Source organism: Lepidochelys kempii, chromosome 2 (genome assembly GCF_965140285.1).
Source record: "Lepidochelys kempii isolate rLepKem1 chromosome 2, rLepKem1.hap1, whole genome shotgun sequence".
Taxonomy (NCBI): Eukaryota; Metazoa; Chordata; order Testudines; family Cheloniidae; genus Lepidochelys; species Lepidochelys kempii.
The window spans coordinates 5,426,781-5,442,415 of record NC_136381.1 but is presented as its reverse complement, the minus strand read 5'-3'; the positions used below and the strand labels follow the sequence as shown (position 1 = coordinate 5,442,415).

At 46.9% G+C, this 15,635-nt stretch overlaps 1 protein-coding gene across 1 annotated transcript; it reads right to left on the bottom strand.

Moving 5' to 3' along the window:
• Positions 1–11,043: 11,043 nt before the first annotated feature.
• Positions 11,044–15,427, bottom strand: LOC140905832 (lymphocyte antigen 6E-like). Its single transcript, XM_073329330.1, has 3 exons — positions 15,376–15,427; positions 12,585–12,689; positions 11,044–11,348 (listed from the first exon to the last, which is right to left on the bottom strand). The coding sequence occupies exons 1-3, from the start codon at positions 15,425–15,427 to the stop codon at positions 11,134–11,136; spliced, it is 372 nt and encodes a 123-aa protein (XP_073185431.1). The 3' UTR covers positions 11,044–11,133.
• Between the last annotated feature and the right edge of the window lie 208 nt (positions 15,428–15,635).

Genomic DNA, 15,635 nt, shown 5'->3' with positions numbered 1-15,635 from the left:
CAGCTGGTCTTGAGCTAGCTGAGGCTGCAAGAGGCTGCAAGCTGAAGGCTGCAAGCTGAGGCTGTAAGGTCCCTGGGACTAAAGTTCGGCATGTGCTTAAGAACCTTGCTAAACTGGGGTTCACTTTAGATCTGGTTAAGAATCCCGATTTCCCCAAAGTCAAGGGACAGTGGGATTTGGATCCAGTGTTCTGGCTTTTAGCCCCGGCATTTATTTCAGCCACTCTGTTACAAGAAAAATGCCATATTTAAATAATAAGCCTTTTCCCCCCCTTTCTCCGAGACAAGGTGAAGTCAGTAAAACAACAAAAAACCGTGGGCTGGACCTCTCATGATGCCTGGAGCTATGTGGATCCCGAACTCCAAAAGTCTGGGGCCAGATCCTGGCCACATGAAATGCCCTTTGCACCACTCCAGTGACACAAAAGAATAAACATGGGGAAATAGTTTTATTTTGACAGGTTTCAGAGTAACAGCCATGTTAGTCTGTATTCGCAAAAAGAAAAGGAGAACTTGTGGCACCTTAGAGACTAACCCATTTATTTGAGCATGAGCTTTCGTGAGCTACAGTTCACTTCATCGGATGCATGCAAAGACAGGAGGCATATTGGCCTGGACATTATGCTCTCCAGCAATTCCTAGGTAGTATAAGATCCTCTGGGTCAGGGGTTCTCAAACTTTTGTACTGGTGACCCCCTTTCACATAGCAAACCTCTGAGTGTGACCTCCCCCCCTTATAAACGAGAAACACTTTTTAATATATTTAACACCATTATAAATGCTGGAGGCAAAGCGGGGTTTGGGGTGGAAGCTGACAGCTCGCAACCCCCCCATGTAATAACTTCATGACCCCCTGAGGGGTCCCAACCCCCAGTTTGAGAACCCCTGGACTAGGGGGCTGTTTTAGGTATGGTAATGTCCACACTGCACAGTTAACCCAGGTGATTGGCACACAGGGTTGAGCTGGTGCCTGGATTAGCCTAGCCCGGGTATAAGCATCCCCACTAAAGAGCCCTACCTGAGTTACTGTGTCTACATGGGCCCAGGTGTGTCTGGGGGCATAATGCCTGATTCTCTGTGCTGAGATGTTCTAGGGTTTTTTCCCACTCAGTTGTGTCAATTGGGGGAGAATTTGTCTGTCCCTCAGGGGGAATTATGGGAAGGCCTTGGAGGACTATCAGCTGTCCAGTGATTTTTGCTTGCATCCTCACTGCAAAGTGGGTGGGTTCCAGCTCCAGTGAGAGCAGACCCCAGCCTCTGACTTATATCCCAGCTGGGTCAGCTAGCCCATCCTTAAAGCACCTCCAAACCCAAGTCAGAGGGTTTTTCTCTGGGGGGATGAAGGCTAACCCCCAGGTAAGAGCCTGGTTTCTGTGCAGTGTAGACGTACCCTTGGGGTAGTTAAAAGCCATTCTAAGGCTGCTCTAAACTACAATGGGGACTGGAGCAATGGAAGGCAATGGCCCCAGGAGCTGGAAGCTGAAAAGGGCTCCCTGGTGGTTCCTTCTAACCCACACAGCTGTGCCAAGCACTTCCCGAGTGCAGCTGGGGACTCATCCCCATCCCCAAACCCTGCGCCCTCCCCTTTCCAGGGAGCGCTCAGCTTGGCCAAAGGACTCCACCCATCCCATGGGGAGAAGCCGAAGCCAGCCCTGGAACGATCAGGAGGGTGGAAGGTTCAAGTTACAAGGAAAGATGAGAAGTGCTAAATGCGTGTAGCCCGGTTAAGTGACAGCTAATAAATGTAGGTGGGGATGGGAGTGCGACATAACCCTCCACAAGTGTTTGAAGGCTACAGCTAGGGCTAATGGGGGTGGAAAATGGATAAAGGGACAGGTAGGTTGAGCATAGGGAGAAGTCTCCTGATGGTGAGAAGTACACAACTGTGGGATATTCTCCCCATGGGAAGCAGCGGAAGCCACATCGCTAAAGATAAAAGAGGAAGGGACAAAAAAGGAGAGAATACACTACAGGGAACAACCTTGTGGTGGCTCCAGAAAAGATGGGCTGGGTGACTCAATGGGTCTTTTCCACCTTTAAGGTCTGCGACTCGACCAGCCACACAATCTTCCATGGCGTCAGCTGCAGAGCGAATTGCATACTGCATTGCAGCAGTGTTGTATATCTCCATCTGCTGGAAGTAACAGGCTCATGCAAGACTGCGATAGCAATACTGGTTCCTATCCAGCAGAAAGATAGCGCAGGCTTCTGTGGGATCCCCATCCCAGACAGCTTGATATGGTGTTTTGTCCACCACCGCAAACCTATTCTGGGAAAACCCAGTCTGGTGCAAAGGTAAAAAAGAACCAACCATCCTCCAAGTGTGGACCCTGCAGTTGTGGGAGGATCTTCTACTACCAGTCAATGAGGTGGCTGGAGGCTGAGCAGAAGCTTCCTGTACTGAGAGTGAAACCATTGTGGGGGGCACACCTGTTTGGGTAGGATTTGTCTTCCTCCTCCGTCAGCGTCTTGCTTCTCATCACTTTTCTACGGGTGATTCCTTTGGGCTGCGTGGCCCCTGTAAAAATTCCTCTTGGACAATCAGCTGGGGAGGACCCTTCCAGCGGAGTCAGAACCTTAGGGGTGCACTTATTTATTTCAGCCACATGCCCAGGGGACCTTGCCCTTTAGCTTTGGTCTAAGGGGCCACACAGTACATAGGCCCTTGGTAATAGCGTTCGTAGCGTGCCCACTCCTGTTCCGTACATCCATTGTGTTTACTTGTGCCCTGCACCTGCTCCCATTGTGTACGTTTACCTGCTTTAACCTGGTAAATAACTCAGATGGGAATTGGGACACTGGCAACAAGAGCAGGGTCAGACCCCTTGCTGGCGGTGCTGAGTGTCACACATTCTTGTGCCCTACTGTTCACCATGCGTGATGACAATAGATCCTAAACTAGGAGGGTTTAGCCTCAGAATGAACATAAGTCCCGTGCTATGTCAGGTATGGAAGGATATCTTTGTATATGAGGCAATTTATATAGACAAAGAAGGGGGTTGATGGCCTCTGACATAGTTAAATTACCCTCCAGAAAACACCCCGTCACTGAATGCAGTCAGTTTCAGTGTGAAGGACTTGCACCTTTATTCCACAGAGGAAAGTGGGGTAGAGGAGGGGTTCTGGACTACCACAAGGGAGAATGAAAATGAAGGCGGGGTCTGGTCATTTGGACCGGCTGTACAAGACTTCAGTGCTGCTGTGGTTGTTCTTGTCGTAATAATGACATATTAAAATGAGGAGCCCAAAGCAAGAGCCTGTTTGATTCTTCTTTGTGATACCCAGTTTGTTCAGTGAATTACTAGGAGGAACAAATGGAAGCACATTCACAGTCTCCTGGTACGTCCCTATCATCCTCCTTCTCCTTTCTGTGGCTGGAGGAAGGGCTCCCCAAAAGCTTTCTGTTGTCCCTGCTCCTCTTCACTTTTGTGATGCTTCCTCTTTCTCATTCCCTGTCATGAGTTCTCCATTTTCAGTTGGGTGCATTTCGGGTTGCCAATTTTGGTTGGCTGTATCTATCTGCTACCCAAGACCCATAAACCTGGAAATCCTGGATGCCCCATTATCTCAGGCATTGGCACCCTAACAGCAGGATTGTCTGGCTATGTAGACTCCCTCCTCAGGCCCTACACTACCAGCACTCCCAGCTACCTTCGAGACACCACTGACTTCCTGAGGAAACTACAATCCATCGGTGATCTTCCTGATAACACCATCCTGGCCACTATGGATGTAGAAGCCCTCTACACCAACATTCCACACAAAGATGGACTACAAGCCGTCAAGAACACTATCCCCGATAATGTCACGGCTAACCTGGTGGCTGAACTTTGTGACTTTGTCCTTACCCATAACTATTTTACATTTGGGGACAATATATACCTTCAGATCAGCGGCACTGCTATGGGTACCCGCATGGCCCCACAGTATGCCAACATTTTTATGGCTGACTTAGAACAACGCTTCCTCAGCTCTCGTCCCCTAATACCCCTACTCTACTTGCGCTATATTGATGACATCTTCATCATCTGGACCCATGGAAAAGAAGCCCTTGAGGAATTCCACCATGATTTCAACAATTTCCATCCCACCATCATCCTCAGCCTGGACCAGTCTACACAAGAGATCCACTTCCTGGACACTACAGTGCTAATAAACAATGGTCACATAAACACCACCCTACCCTATACCGGAAACTTACTGACCACTATGCCTACCTACATGCCTCCAGCTTTCACCCTGACTACACCACACGATCGATTGTCTACAGCCAAGCTCTATGATACAGCTGCATTTGCTCAAAGACAAAGACCTACAAGATCTCTATCAAGCATTCTTACAACTACAATACCCACCCCCTGAAGTGAAGAAACAGATTGACAGAGCCAGAAGAATACCCAGAAGTTACCTACTACAGGACAGGCCCAACAAAGAAAATAACAGCACGCCACTAGCTGTCACCTTCAGCCCCCAACTAAAACCTCTCCAATGCATCATCAAGGATCTACAACCTATCCTGAAGGACGACCCATCACTCTCACGGATCTTGGGAGACAGGCCAGTCCTTGCTTACAGACAGCCCCCCAACCTGAAGCAAATACTCACCAGCAACCACACACCACACAACAGAACCACTAACCCAGGAACCTATCCTTGCAACAAAGCCCGTTGGCAACTGTGTCCACATATCTATTCAGGGGACACCATCATAGGGCCTAATCACATCAGCCACACTATCAGAGGCTCGTTCACCTGCACATCTACCAATGTGATATATGCCATCATGTGCCAGCAATGCCCCTCTGCCATGTACATTGGCCAAACTGGACAGTCTCTACGTAAAAGAATAAATGGACATAAATCATACGTCAAGAATTATAATATTCAAAAATGAGTCGGAGAACACGTTAATCTCTTTGGTCACTCGATCACAGACCTAAAAGTGGCAATTCTTCAACAAAAAAACTTCAAAAACAGACTCCAACGAGAGACTGCTGAATTGGAATTAATTTGCAAACTGGATATAATTAACTTAGGCTTGAATAAAGACTGGAAGTGGAAAAGTGAAACTATTTCCTCATGTTTATTCCCACCCCACACACACACACTGTTCCTCAGATATTCTTGTCAGCTGCTGGAAATGGCCCACCTTGATTATCGCTACAAAAGTTCCCCCCCCACCCCACCCCCACTCTGCTGCTGGTAGTAACTCACCTTACCTGATCACTCTCGTTACAGTGTGTATGGTAACTCCCATTGTTTCATGTTCTCTATGTATATAAAATCTCCCCACTGTATTTTCCACTGCATGCATCTGCTGAAGTGAGCTGTAGCTCACGAAAGCTTATACTCAACTAAATTTGTTAGTCTCTAAGGTGCCACAAGTCCTCCTTTTCTTTTTGCAGATACAGACTAACATGGCTGCTATTCTGAAACCTGTCATCACGTGATATAATCTTTAATTGACAATTAGTTTTTAATAATTGGAGACTCCCGGACAATCCTGGAGAGTTGGCATCCTCCATTCCTCCTTCCCCAGTTGTCCTTCACCCATTGCCATTCCATTTGCTTTTACTCTTCTTGAGAAGATTGGCCACAGTCCTCTATATAATTATAGATGTAAGCAGTGTCAGGATGAGCTCCACCCTGACATCTGGTGGTGAGGTGTGGCAAGTTGTGGAAAAGAACTTCAGGGGCCGATCTCATTTGCATAGGCACACCCACCACGCCTAGAATGAGACCATAGCTGCCCAAATGGTCACTTTGGCTGCTGTGGGATCCCCAGTGTCTCTGTTATTGGGGCAGGAAGAATAAATTGTTATTACCCTGATTATGGGAACTGTGCTTGGAACTGTACGTGGCCTTTTGTTATGATGGAGGGATTCACCATCAACTAAGTAGCACTCGCTAGGCAAGGGTCATGGGTTCCAAAACTGTGTGAATGGAGAGAGGCTGGGGACAAGTAGTAGTACTTGGTGGCATGGGCCCTTTGGTGAGGGCCTTACATGCTGATTGCACTTCCTCCTCTCTCCACTGTGGAATATCAGAGCTAATTTTGATTTCATTAGAAGTCTAGTTATAGGCTGCTGAGCTCACTTTGGGCTGACAGTGCACCAGCACTGGGGCTCCCCTACTATAAGCTGAATTCACCTAAGAGCTGAAATCACTGAGTGTTGTGTTAAGTAGTGGGGGAGCCTGAAGATATATTGTGGAGCAGTTTGCGGGACGGCTGGTGAAGCAGTTCGACGCGGAGCAGTGTGTGGATGACAGGAGCTGCTTGTGGGCCGTGGAGCTGAGTGAAGGAGTTCGTGGGGCAGCTGAACGAAGGAGTTCGTGGGGCGGCTGGCGGAGCGCCGCTATGGAGCTATGGGGCGGTCAGCTTCAGATCACGTAAGGTGCCTCTTACCCCCGTCCCATTTCCACCCAGGTTGGGAGGTAAAGCTCCGCCGATAAACTTTCGAACTCTGGGGCTGCCCTGACCAGGGACAGAGACTTTTGGGGCATTGGACTTTTGGGACTTTGGGTGATTTGGGGTTGCTGGACTCAAGAACCAAAGGGAAAAGGGCATGCCCCAATTTGCCTGGGGTGGGGTTGTTTTTGCTCATGGGTTGTGTTATGAATCCGGTTGGTGGTGTTTCCCCAACATAATGCCACATTGTTTCTCTCTGTTATTAAAAGACTTTTGCTACACTCAGACTCTGTGCTTGCGAGAGGGGATGTTTTGCCTCTTGGAGGCACCCAGCGGGGGTGGTATATATTTGTCCCAGGTCACTGGGTGGGGGCTCGAGCCGGTTTGCATTGTGTTATTGGAATGGAACCCCTAGATATTGAACCCGGCCCTTGTTGCTGCCAACTCTGACGGGCAGAAGGGTTACATATATTCCAATCTTGCACATGGCAAAGTGTAAAATCTTTGGAGGGGGTGCTCCTGGAGTACTATGGTGTTAATGGTGGCAGAGGTTCACCCTTTCCCAGGGTGCTAAGAGTCCCAGGTGGAGAGGGACTTTCTGAAAACCGATCCACAGCTTTTTACAGCTCAGTGGCTTCTTTGCTGACCATGCCTCCAAAATTCTGCTGACCCAGTCAGTCCCTGGACAACTTGCAGAGCTTTCAGTGCACAACTGGACACACTGGAAACTACTGCAAAAAGCAAGTATAAGCCAGAATTCAGAGGCAAAGGGTTTGTTTTGTTTTTGGCTGTTGCTGGAATGGAACAGAGAAACATCCCATTCCTACCCACAGGGAGACATTGAACTCTGGTGGTCATTACCGGGTTGTTTGAAAAGTGCCAACCCAGCAGAGACCAGCAACCCAGGAAGCTGAGGAGCGATTTCAGGTCAGGCTGCGGAGAGCCAGCGTAACTTTCCATTGGACTGCGGACCAGGGAGACATCCTACCCATTTAGGGGGGAAGATATTGCAAGAAATCCCGTGCCCGTTTTGAGTTTTAAGCCAGCCAGCGATGACAGCGCTGTGTCACACCTCCAAGAACTGACTTTCAGCTCCCTATCTGCCTAGGCAGGAGCTGGGAGGGAGTGGGGGTGATTTGGGCCCATTGTAAATGTTGGGGTGGGGAGAGGATTAAGCTATTGTTGCTATGTTATTATCCTAATTACTCCATTTCTTTCCTTATCCCATATCCTTTGTTGCCTAGAATTAATAAAGTACCCCCTGTTGTAGTGTTATTTTGGGGATTGTTGTCCTCGTATATTGGATTACACACATTAATTGGATTATTATTTGCTAATAAAAATGTTCCCAAGGGACAGAACCCCTTGTGTTCCAGGCACTAGGAGGGGTCCCCCTTGGGTGGAGGCACCAGGCCCTAGGAGAAAGAACCCAGGATCCCTGCTCTTGAGGGGAGAGGGGAGAAGCTGTCTCAAGCAGTAGGCAACAGGGAGAAGGCTTAACCATGCCTCAGGGCTGGGTTACAAATGTATGTACTGAAACCACAGGCCCTTTGCATATGCAGTGTAAGATGTAAGAATGGCCACACTGGGTCAGACCAAAGGGCCATCTAGCCCAGTATCCTGTCTTCCGACAGCAGCCAATGCCAGGTGTCCCAGAAGGAATGAACAGAACAGGTAATCATCAAGCGATCCATCCCCTGTCTCACATTCCCAGCTTCTGGCAAACAGAGGCTGGGGACACCATCGCTGCCCATCCTGGCTAACAGCCATTGGTGGACCTATCCTCCATGAATTTATCCAGTTCTTTTTTGAACCCTCTTATAGTCTTGGCCTTCACAATATCCTGTGGCTGAACAATCCTGCATTCTCAGCTGAACACTTCTGGGTTTGTTTTTTTTTGTTTGTTTTTTTGCCTGCAGCTTCAACTGGAAGCAGGAGCAAAGGAGGCTTCTTTGAGATTTCCACACTCAAACAGTTTGGATAAGAGTCTAGCCTTTGGATTCTTCTCTAAACTGACCCCCTGAGCATTGTATGCAGTCCCAGGATATTAGAGAGACAAGATGGGTGAGGTCATATTTTTTTATTGGACCAACTTCCGTTGGTGAGAGAGACAAGCTTTCTAGCCACACAGAGCTAATTAATAAATCTAAAATTACTATTAATTTTTTTAAAGCACTCATGATTTTTAAGTCAATCTCAAGATTTTGTTGGCCTGACTCATGGTTTTGGAACACTTAGGGTCGGCAGCGAGTACTTTACAGGGTTTTCAAAGAGTAGTTAACTAAGGGGACGTCAGAGTGTATGAAAATAAGAAACTGACGTGGCGGGGTACAACCAGGGTATGGTGTGAGCAGGGGATAATGACACATAGAATCATAGAAATACAGGCCAGGAAGGGCTTGAGAGGCCATCTAGTTCACCTCCCTGCGCTGAGGCAGGATTAAGTGAACCTAGACCATCTCTGACAGGTGTTTGTCTCAGCTGTTCTCAAAGTGATGGGGATTCCACAACCTCCCTGTGTAACATGTTCCAGTGCTTAACTATAAGGCAAGATGTTAGAGATTCTCATCTTCAGGAGAAAGCTTGAGGGTGGCATCATCACCTGGAATCTTTAGGTCATGGTTTCGTGTTATAAATGACATGGAGTTAGTTGAGTGAAAGCCTATTTCTGTGGCATGTAGCAGCCCAGTTTAGAGAAAGATGTAGATGAAACTGGCTGAAATTCCCACCCATATCCCTATCGTTACCCAGCTGTCCCTCATGCCCACTGCCCCATTGGTTATTCCATGGCAAAAGTCAGTCTGACAGAGGGGACTGGGCGTCTGTTCCCAACCCCACTTTTCTTTGGCTCACGCTCCAGAACGCAGCATTTGGTGGTGAGGATTGCCTTGAAAAAGGGATAAACTAGCATTTCAGAAAGAAAGGGAGTTGTGGGGATTAGCACTGAGGGCAGATTTGGTAGCTAATAAAACTTTCAGTTCTACAAGACTTTTTGGACAAGGATAGCCAGTGTAATTATCCCTATTGTGTAGATGGGGAAACTGAGGCACAGAGCTGTTATGTGACTCACTCAGGGTCACGCTGCGAATTGGCAGTGGAACTGGAACTAGAACCGTGGACTACTGTTGCCTAGTCCTGGGTGGTAGCTCCTCGGCCACCTGCTTTACCTTTACCCAAAGTGCTCCATTATTTACCATCAGAGCTGAGGTTCTGATAGTTTCCTGTCTGGGTGTAAATTTCCAGTCTCAGTTTTGTTCCCCTTGACCATTTCCTGATACTCCTCAGATAAGCCTATTCACCCACCTGCAAAGACAAACACAGTTTGCTAGCAACACCTGTTGGCAAAAGAAGAACACTGAAATGTTTTTTCACTCCAGCCAAAAGGCCAAGGAAAACAAGAGCAAATTGTTGTTATTCTGACCATTTGCTTTTATTTGTTCATTTCAGATATTTCCAAATAAGGGATTTTGTGCCTGTACGGATTGCTCCCGCTGTATTTTGGAAGAATATGTTAGCTTCAGAAAGAGTCACCATCATATGGAAAACACTGGGGAACTATGGGTGTTCTGGGGATCCATGAATGGCTCAAGAGTTAAACTGAGGGGGTCAATGGCTGATGTCCCTGGGCCCAAAAGTCCTGATGGAAATTGCAAAATAGCTTATGGCATGGGAGCTTGTAGCTCTCAGACTTGCTTGTTTATTTAGTGTCCATATTTGTTTGAAGTATTTTTATTATTATTCCTATAATAGTCAGACACTGAATCTGATCACCACACTGGTGTAAATCAGGAGTAACTCCACTAGAATCAGTGGAGCTACCAGGATGTAAATAAGATCAGAATTGGGCTTCATTTGCAGCTTTTCTACTGCTTTACAATGGAGAATAAATACTCCCATCACCATACTACAAATGAGGGAACCGAGACAGAGAGCACTCTGTTTTCAGAGGTAATGAACCCCTGGAGTTCCCGTTCACAGTTTGGTTTGGTCAGTGGCTTTGAAAATTTGGGCCTAAGGAACTTGCCCAAAGTCACAGAGGGAGCCTGTGCCAGAATGGGGCGGGGGGGATGTTAGGGGGCAGGGTCCCATCACTAAACACTAAACGTTGGAGGAGGAATGTGGGAAGGCGGGTGGCTGGAGATGAGTCATTCTGGTTTAGGCCCAATCTCTAGTATATTGTGGCTTGTTTTCTATCATGCGTGCCTGTTGATCATCCGCACACCACTCCCTGCTGGGATATTTATGAGTCATTTCTCTGTAGCAGAATGAAACTCGTCACCAGGAATGGACATTTTTTTAATCAGACATTTTCAGGGACATAAACATCAGAGAGTCCTGAGCGTTATTTCTTCAGCACATTCACTGGGACAGATGGGGTTAAATAAAGGAACCTTTCCTATATAGCATAGGTCAACGTGCCCCAGCCACCAATAGTGGATTCAAACTGTGACTGCAGCAGCACGGTCCAGCTGAGTTCCTAAGTCTCTGGCCCCAAGGACATGAGAGAAAACCCTCTGGTTCTGCAGAGCGACATGGAGTTCCACCCAGTGACCAAGGCATGAAAGGTGGTAGAGAAGCGACCTAGAAAGGTGATGACATAGATCCAAGATGATACTTGATAGAAAGGGCCCAGTGTTAACCCTGGTGGGATGCATTGCAAAGAGGAGATGTAGCCTCTCCCTGGGCGGGTTCTGCAGCGAGGAAACCCCCTCTCTGCCCAGCACTTCACACTCCGGTCCTGACAAAGGTGACAACAAAGCCGGCAAAGATGCTCATTGCCAATGCCAGGTAGCCGATTCTCATGTCACCCACGCCATTGCACAAATCTTCCTGGCAGCAGAGAAAAGAAGATTGGGGCATGACAAGAGTTTTCATCATTGTAGAGAGTGGGCACGATGGGGAACATCCCTTCTCCAGGAGATAGTCAGGAGCGGAGCTGTCTAAACAAGAAAAGGAAAGGGGAAATCAGCATTTAAAAGTTCCCAAGTGATTCCTCAAAGACTGTATCTGTCAGTGTTGACTTTATCCTAAATCCCATTGGGATCATAACGCTATGGAATCATCCATTTATCCCAGGGGATTTATCCATTTGTTTCTAGTTAAATAGCACCCCAAGACATCTCAGATTTGACAACTCCTGGGAAGGAGGAGGAGAAACTGCCCACAACTATCTGTTGAGATCTCTCAGAGGGAAAAAAATAAAGCCGCTGAGGAGGAACCCTTTCCATCCTGTCAGGGTCCGCCGGTGAGCCCAACACTTTGTGATAAATGGTACCAGCTGATACCTGATCTTCATCCATCACCAGAAGAACATCATTGACCAATGCAGTTAGACTTCTGTGCCATAACTAGGTCTAAACCCAGAATGAGAAGGGCCCAGGACATCTAAGGCATCTGGACACTGAGAGGTGTCTTACCACAACCTTCTCCACAGACTTACCCAAGAAGGGAGGATGTTTTCTATATGTTGAGTGATGGCTCCTTGAGCAAAGGCTGCACTAATGCATCCTTCAAAGCACCAGGAAGCCTGTCCTCACTGAGTGAGGCATTGACAGTGTCTACAATCAAGGACCCAGTACTTCTCCGCTGGCCTTCACCAGCCAGGAAAGACATGGATCCAGAGCACAGATTGTGGGACGAAGTTCTCTCACGCCTCCAGTACCTCAGGGAATATCATCAGATGGACCTCTAACAGAGACAGTGAGGTCCTTGTCCCCCTATGATCTTGTTCTGCCACCAGTTCTGCCACCTATTCTGATCACTTTTACCCACAAAATAACAAGAAATTTCCTCAAAATGGCATGCCTGGCCCCTAGGGGAAAGGAGAGCAGCCTCGTGGCTGGTCTAACTTACACTCTATTTTCCATTGGTTCTGGAAAGCAGAAAATAGCCATAGTGCAGGGCACTCTGGGCAAGACCCCCCACTCATGTCCTACCCTGGGGAATAGGAGCAGGACAGCATAGGACCCTTATACCAGTTGTACACCAGCTGGGGCACCCAGCACATGGGGTATTCTCAATGGGACCATTTCTGCCCACTTACTTGTCTCCCTCCCCTTAATCAACTACTCACTAAGCAAGGCTCTGATCTTGCAATTAGACCATGGGCGTAGGGATCTGCCTGTACTGATCCACTCCAGAATACGGCCCTAAGCACTGGTAATGCTGGGACTTACTTCTAATAAATGTCGTGCAGTAATGATCAGCTGTTGAGCAATTGACAGGATTCGTGCAGGTGTTCGCCGTTGTGCTGTTACACACGTGGCAATGCAGCGAGTAAGCTGTGAAGGGAAGATAACACGGCATATCCAACAGCTATCAAAACAGTTTCTTTTATTCGATTGGCTGGGAAATCAGCCTTATTCTCCCAGTGAAATGTCATGAATACTTGCTCGGTGTCAGCCAGAATTGTGCAACACGCAGCAGGCATGTCACAGCTGAGGATCAGACCCACTACTATCCAGACACAACATGTTGGTGAGCCAGATCCTCAGCAGATGTAAATTGGTGTATCTCCATCACGGGAGCCAAACCGATTTAAGCCCAAGAACTTAAGTGAGCCATGGGTGGTGCTGGCCCTCTGCACAGGGGTGACTTTCACCCAGGGGAAACGAAGGGAAGCTGGTAATGTTACTGAGATGTGCAGAAAAGAAGAAAAGCAAAACTAATTAGAGAAGCAAATAGGAATAATAACTGGCAAAGGGCAGAAAACTGGGGAGAGTTCTAAAAAGAGCTACAAGAATTGGGGGACTGAAAACCCTGCCTTTATACATAAACACCACCCTACACCAGAAACCTACTGACCGCTATACTTACCTACATGCCTCCAGCTTTCATCCAGACCACACCACACGACCCATTGTCTACAGCCAAGCTCTACGATACAGCCGCATTTGCTCCAACCCCTCAGACAGAGACAAACACCTACAAGATCTCTATCAAGCCTTCTTACAACTACAGTACCCACCTGCTGAAGTGAAGAAACAGATTGACAGAGCCAGAAGAGTTCCCAGAAGTCACCTACTACAGGACAGGCCCAACAAAGAAAATAACAGAACACCACTAGCCGTCACCTTCAGCCCCCAACTAAAACCTCTCCAACGCATCAGCAAGGATCTACAACCTATCCTGAAGGACGACCCATCACTCTCACAGATCTTGGGAGACAGGCCAGTCCTTGCTTACAGACAGCCCCCCAACCTGAAGCAAATACTCACCAGCAACCACACACCACACAACAGAACCACTAACCCAGGAACCTATCCTTGCAACAAAGCCCGTTGGCAACTGTGTCCACATATCTATTCAGGGGACACCATCATAGGGCCTAATTACATCAGACACATTATCAGAGGCTCGTTCACCTGCACATCCTCCAATGTGATATATGCCATCATGTGCCAGCAATGCCCCTCTTCCATATACATTGGCCAAACTGGACAGTCTCTACGTAAAAGAATAAATGGACACAAATCGGACATCAAGAATTATAATATTCAAAAACCAGTCAGAGAACACTTCAATCTCTCTGGTCACTCAATTACGGACCTAAAAGTGGCAATTCTTCAACAAAAAAACTTCAAAAACAGACTCCAACAAGAGACTGCTGAATTGGAATTAATTTGCAAACTGGACACCATTAAATTAGGCTTGAATAAAGACTGGGAGTGGATGGGTCATTACACAAAGTAAAACTATTTTCCCATGTTTATTTCCCCCTCCCCCCGCCCCCCCACTGTTCCTCACACGTTTTTGTCAACTGCTGGAAATGGTCCATCTTGATTATCACTACAAAAGGTTTTTTTCTCTCCTGCTGGTAATAGCTCACCTTACCTGATCACTCTCCTTACCGTGTGTATGCTAACACCCATTGTTTCATGTTCTCTGTGTATATAAAATCGTCCTACTGTATTTTCCACTGCATGTATCCGATGAAGTGAGCTGTAGCTCACGAAAGCTTATGCTCAAATAAATTTGTTAGTCTCTAAGGTGCCACAAGTACTCCTTGTTCTTTTTGCCTTTATAGTGAGACACTTAAGACGACAGAGGATCGATTTAGTTTATGCAAGAGAATGCTAACAGGGGCTTGATCAGAGGCTCTGATCCTAAATGGGAAAGAGATTTCTGAGAGGAGACAGTTCTTTAAACTGACAGAAAAAGGATAAAGAGATCCAATGGATGGAAACTGAATCTAGACTAGAAATTGACTAGGAATAAGGTGCTATTTTTTAGCAGGGAGGGTAATCAACCATTGGAACAGATTTCCTACGAACGTGGTGGATTCTCCATCACTTGCAGTCTTTAAATCAAGGCTAGACATCTTTCTAAAGATCTGCTTTAGCTCAAAGAGAAGTTATGAGTGTGCTGCAGAAATTACTGGGGATAATGATTCTGATCACCTTTGTAAAGCACTTTGTGCACTACTGATGAACTGTGCTATATAAGAGGTAGGCGGTGGTATAATTATTATTTCTGGGTCCAAGTTTTTCATCCTGTATTATACAAAAAGTCAGATCAGACTATCATAACGGTCCTTTTTGGACTAAAATCCACGAAAATCTTTCATTCCCATTGATTTTTCGGATACTTAAATGGGCAAGGTAGAAAAGAAACCAGTGGGGTTTTTACAAAGAAGATCAGCATTTATATTTGGAGATAAAGAATGAGCTTGTACAAGGTGGAGTGAACACAGACTGCACAAAGAACAGCAAGAGCCGCAGAAATCATTTATCTCAGAACAGAAGAGGAGCTGGCAGAATCTGCAAATAATGAGAAACTATCCTTTAGGGTTTGACGTTCCTTTCTCTCCCCATCCTAGCTTCTGTAAACTCTTCCTTTGGGGAAGGAAGTCCACTGAAGCCAATTGGGAGTCTTTCCACTGACTTCAATGGGCTTTGGATCAGGCGCATAATTGTAAGTGTATGGGAGATTAGCGATGGAAAGCATTATTATCTATGGAAGTCTCACCTCTCTCTGCCCACAGGACTGCGGCCAGCAAAATGATTAGAAAAGCCTTCATCTTCTTGGGATCCTCTCAGCTTGCAGAGAAAAGGGCAGCTTCTCTGGTAGGGACGATGGATTGCCTTGGCAAACAAGGACAGCAGTTTTAAAGGCTTGGTCTCAGGTAGGCGAGACAATAGGTGGCTAAATAGGGTGTGGAGCATACCTCATAAAGCGAGTCTTTTATTTATCTTTCCATTTATAATATTTACAATATTTTCTTGCAT

What these genes read in the sequence shown, in the direction of transcription:
- LOC140905832 (XM_073329330.1), bottom strand. Translation starts at nt 15,427, where the DNA reads ATGAAGGCTTTTCTAATCATTTTGCTGGCCGCAGTCCTGTGGGCAGAG. An exon ending in AGTCCTGTGGGCAGAGAGAG is followed by an intron (nt 12,690 to 15,375) that starts GTGAGACTTCCA and finishes TTCCCTTCACAG; the next exon opens with CTTACTCGCTGCATTGCCAC. An exon ending in CTGCACGACATTTATTAGAA is followed by an intron (nt 11,349 to 12,584) that starts GTAAGTCCCAGC and finishes TTTCTTGTTTAG; the next exon opens with ACAGCTCCGCTCCTGACTAT.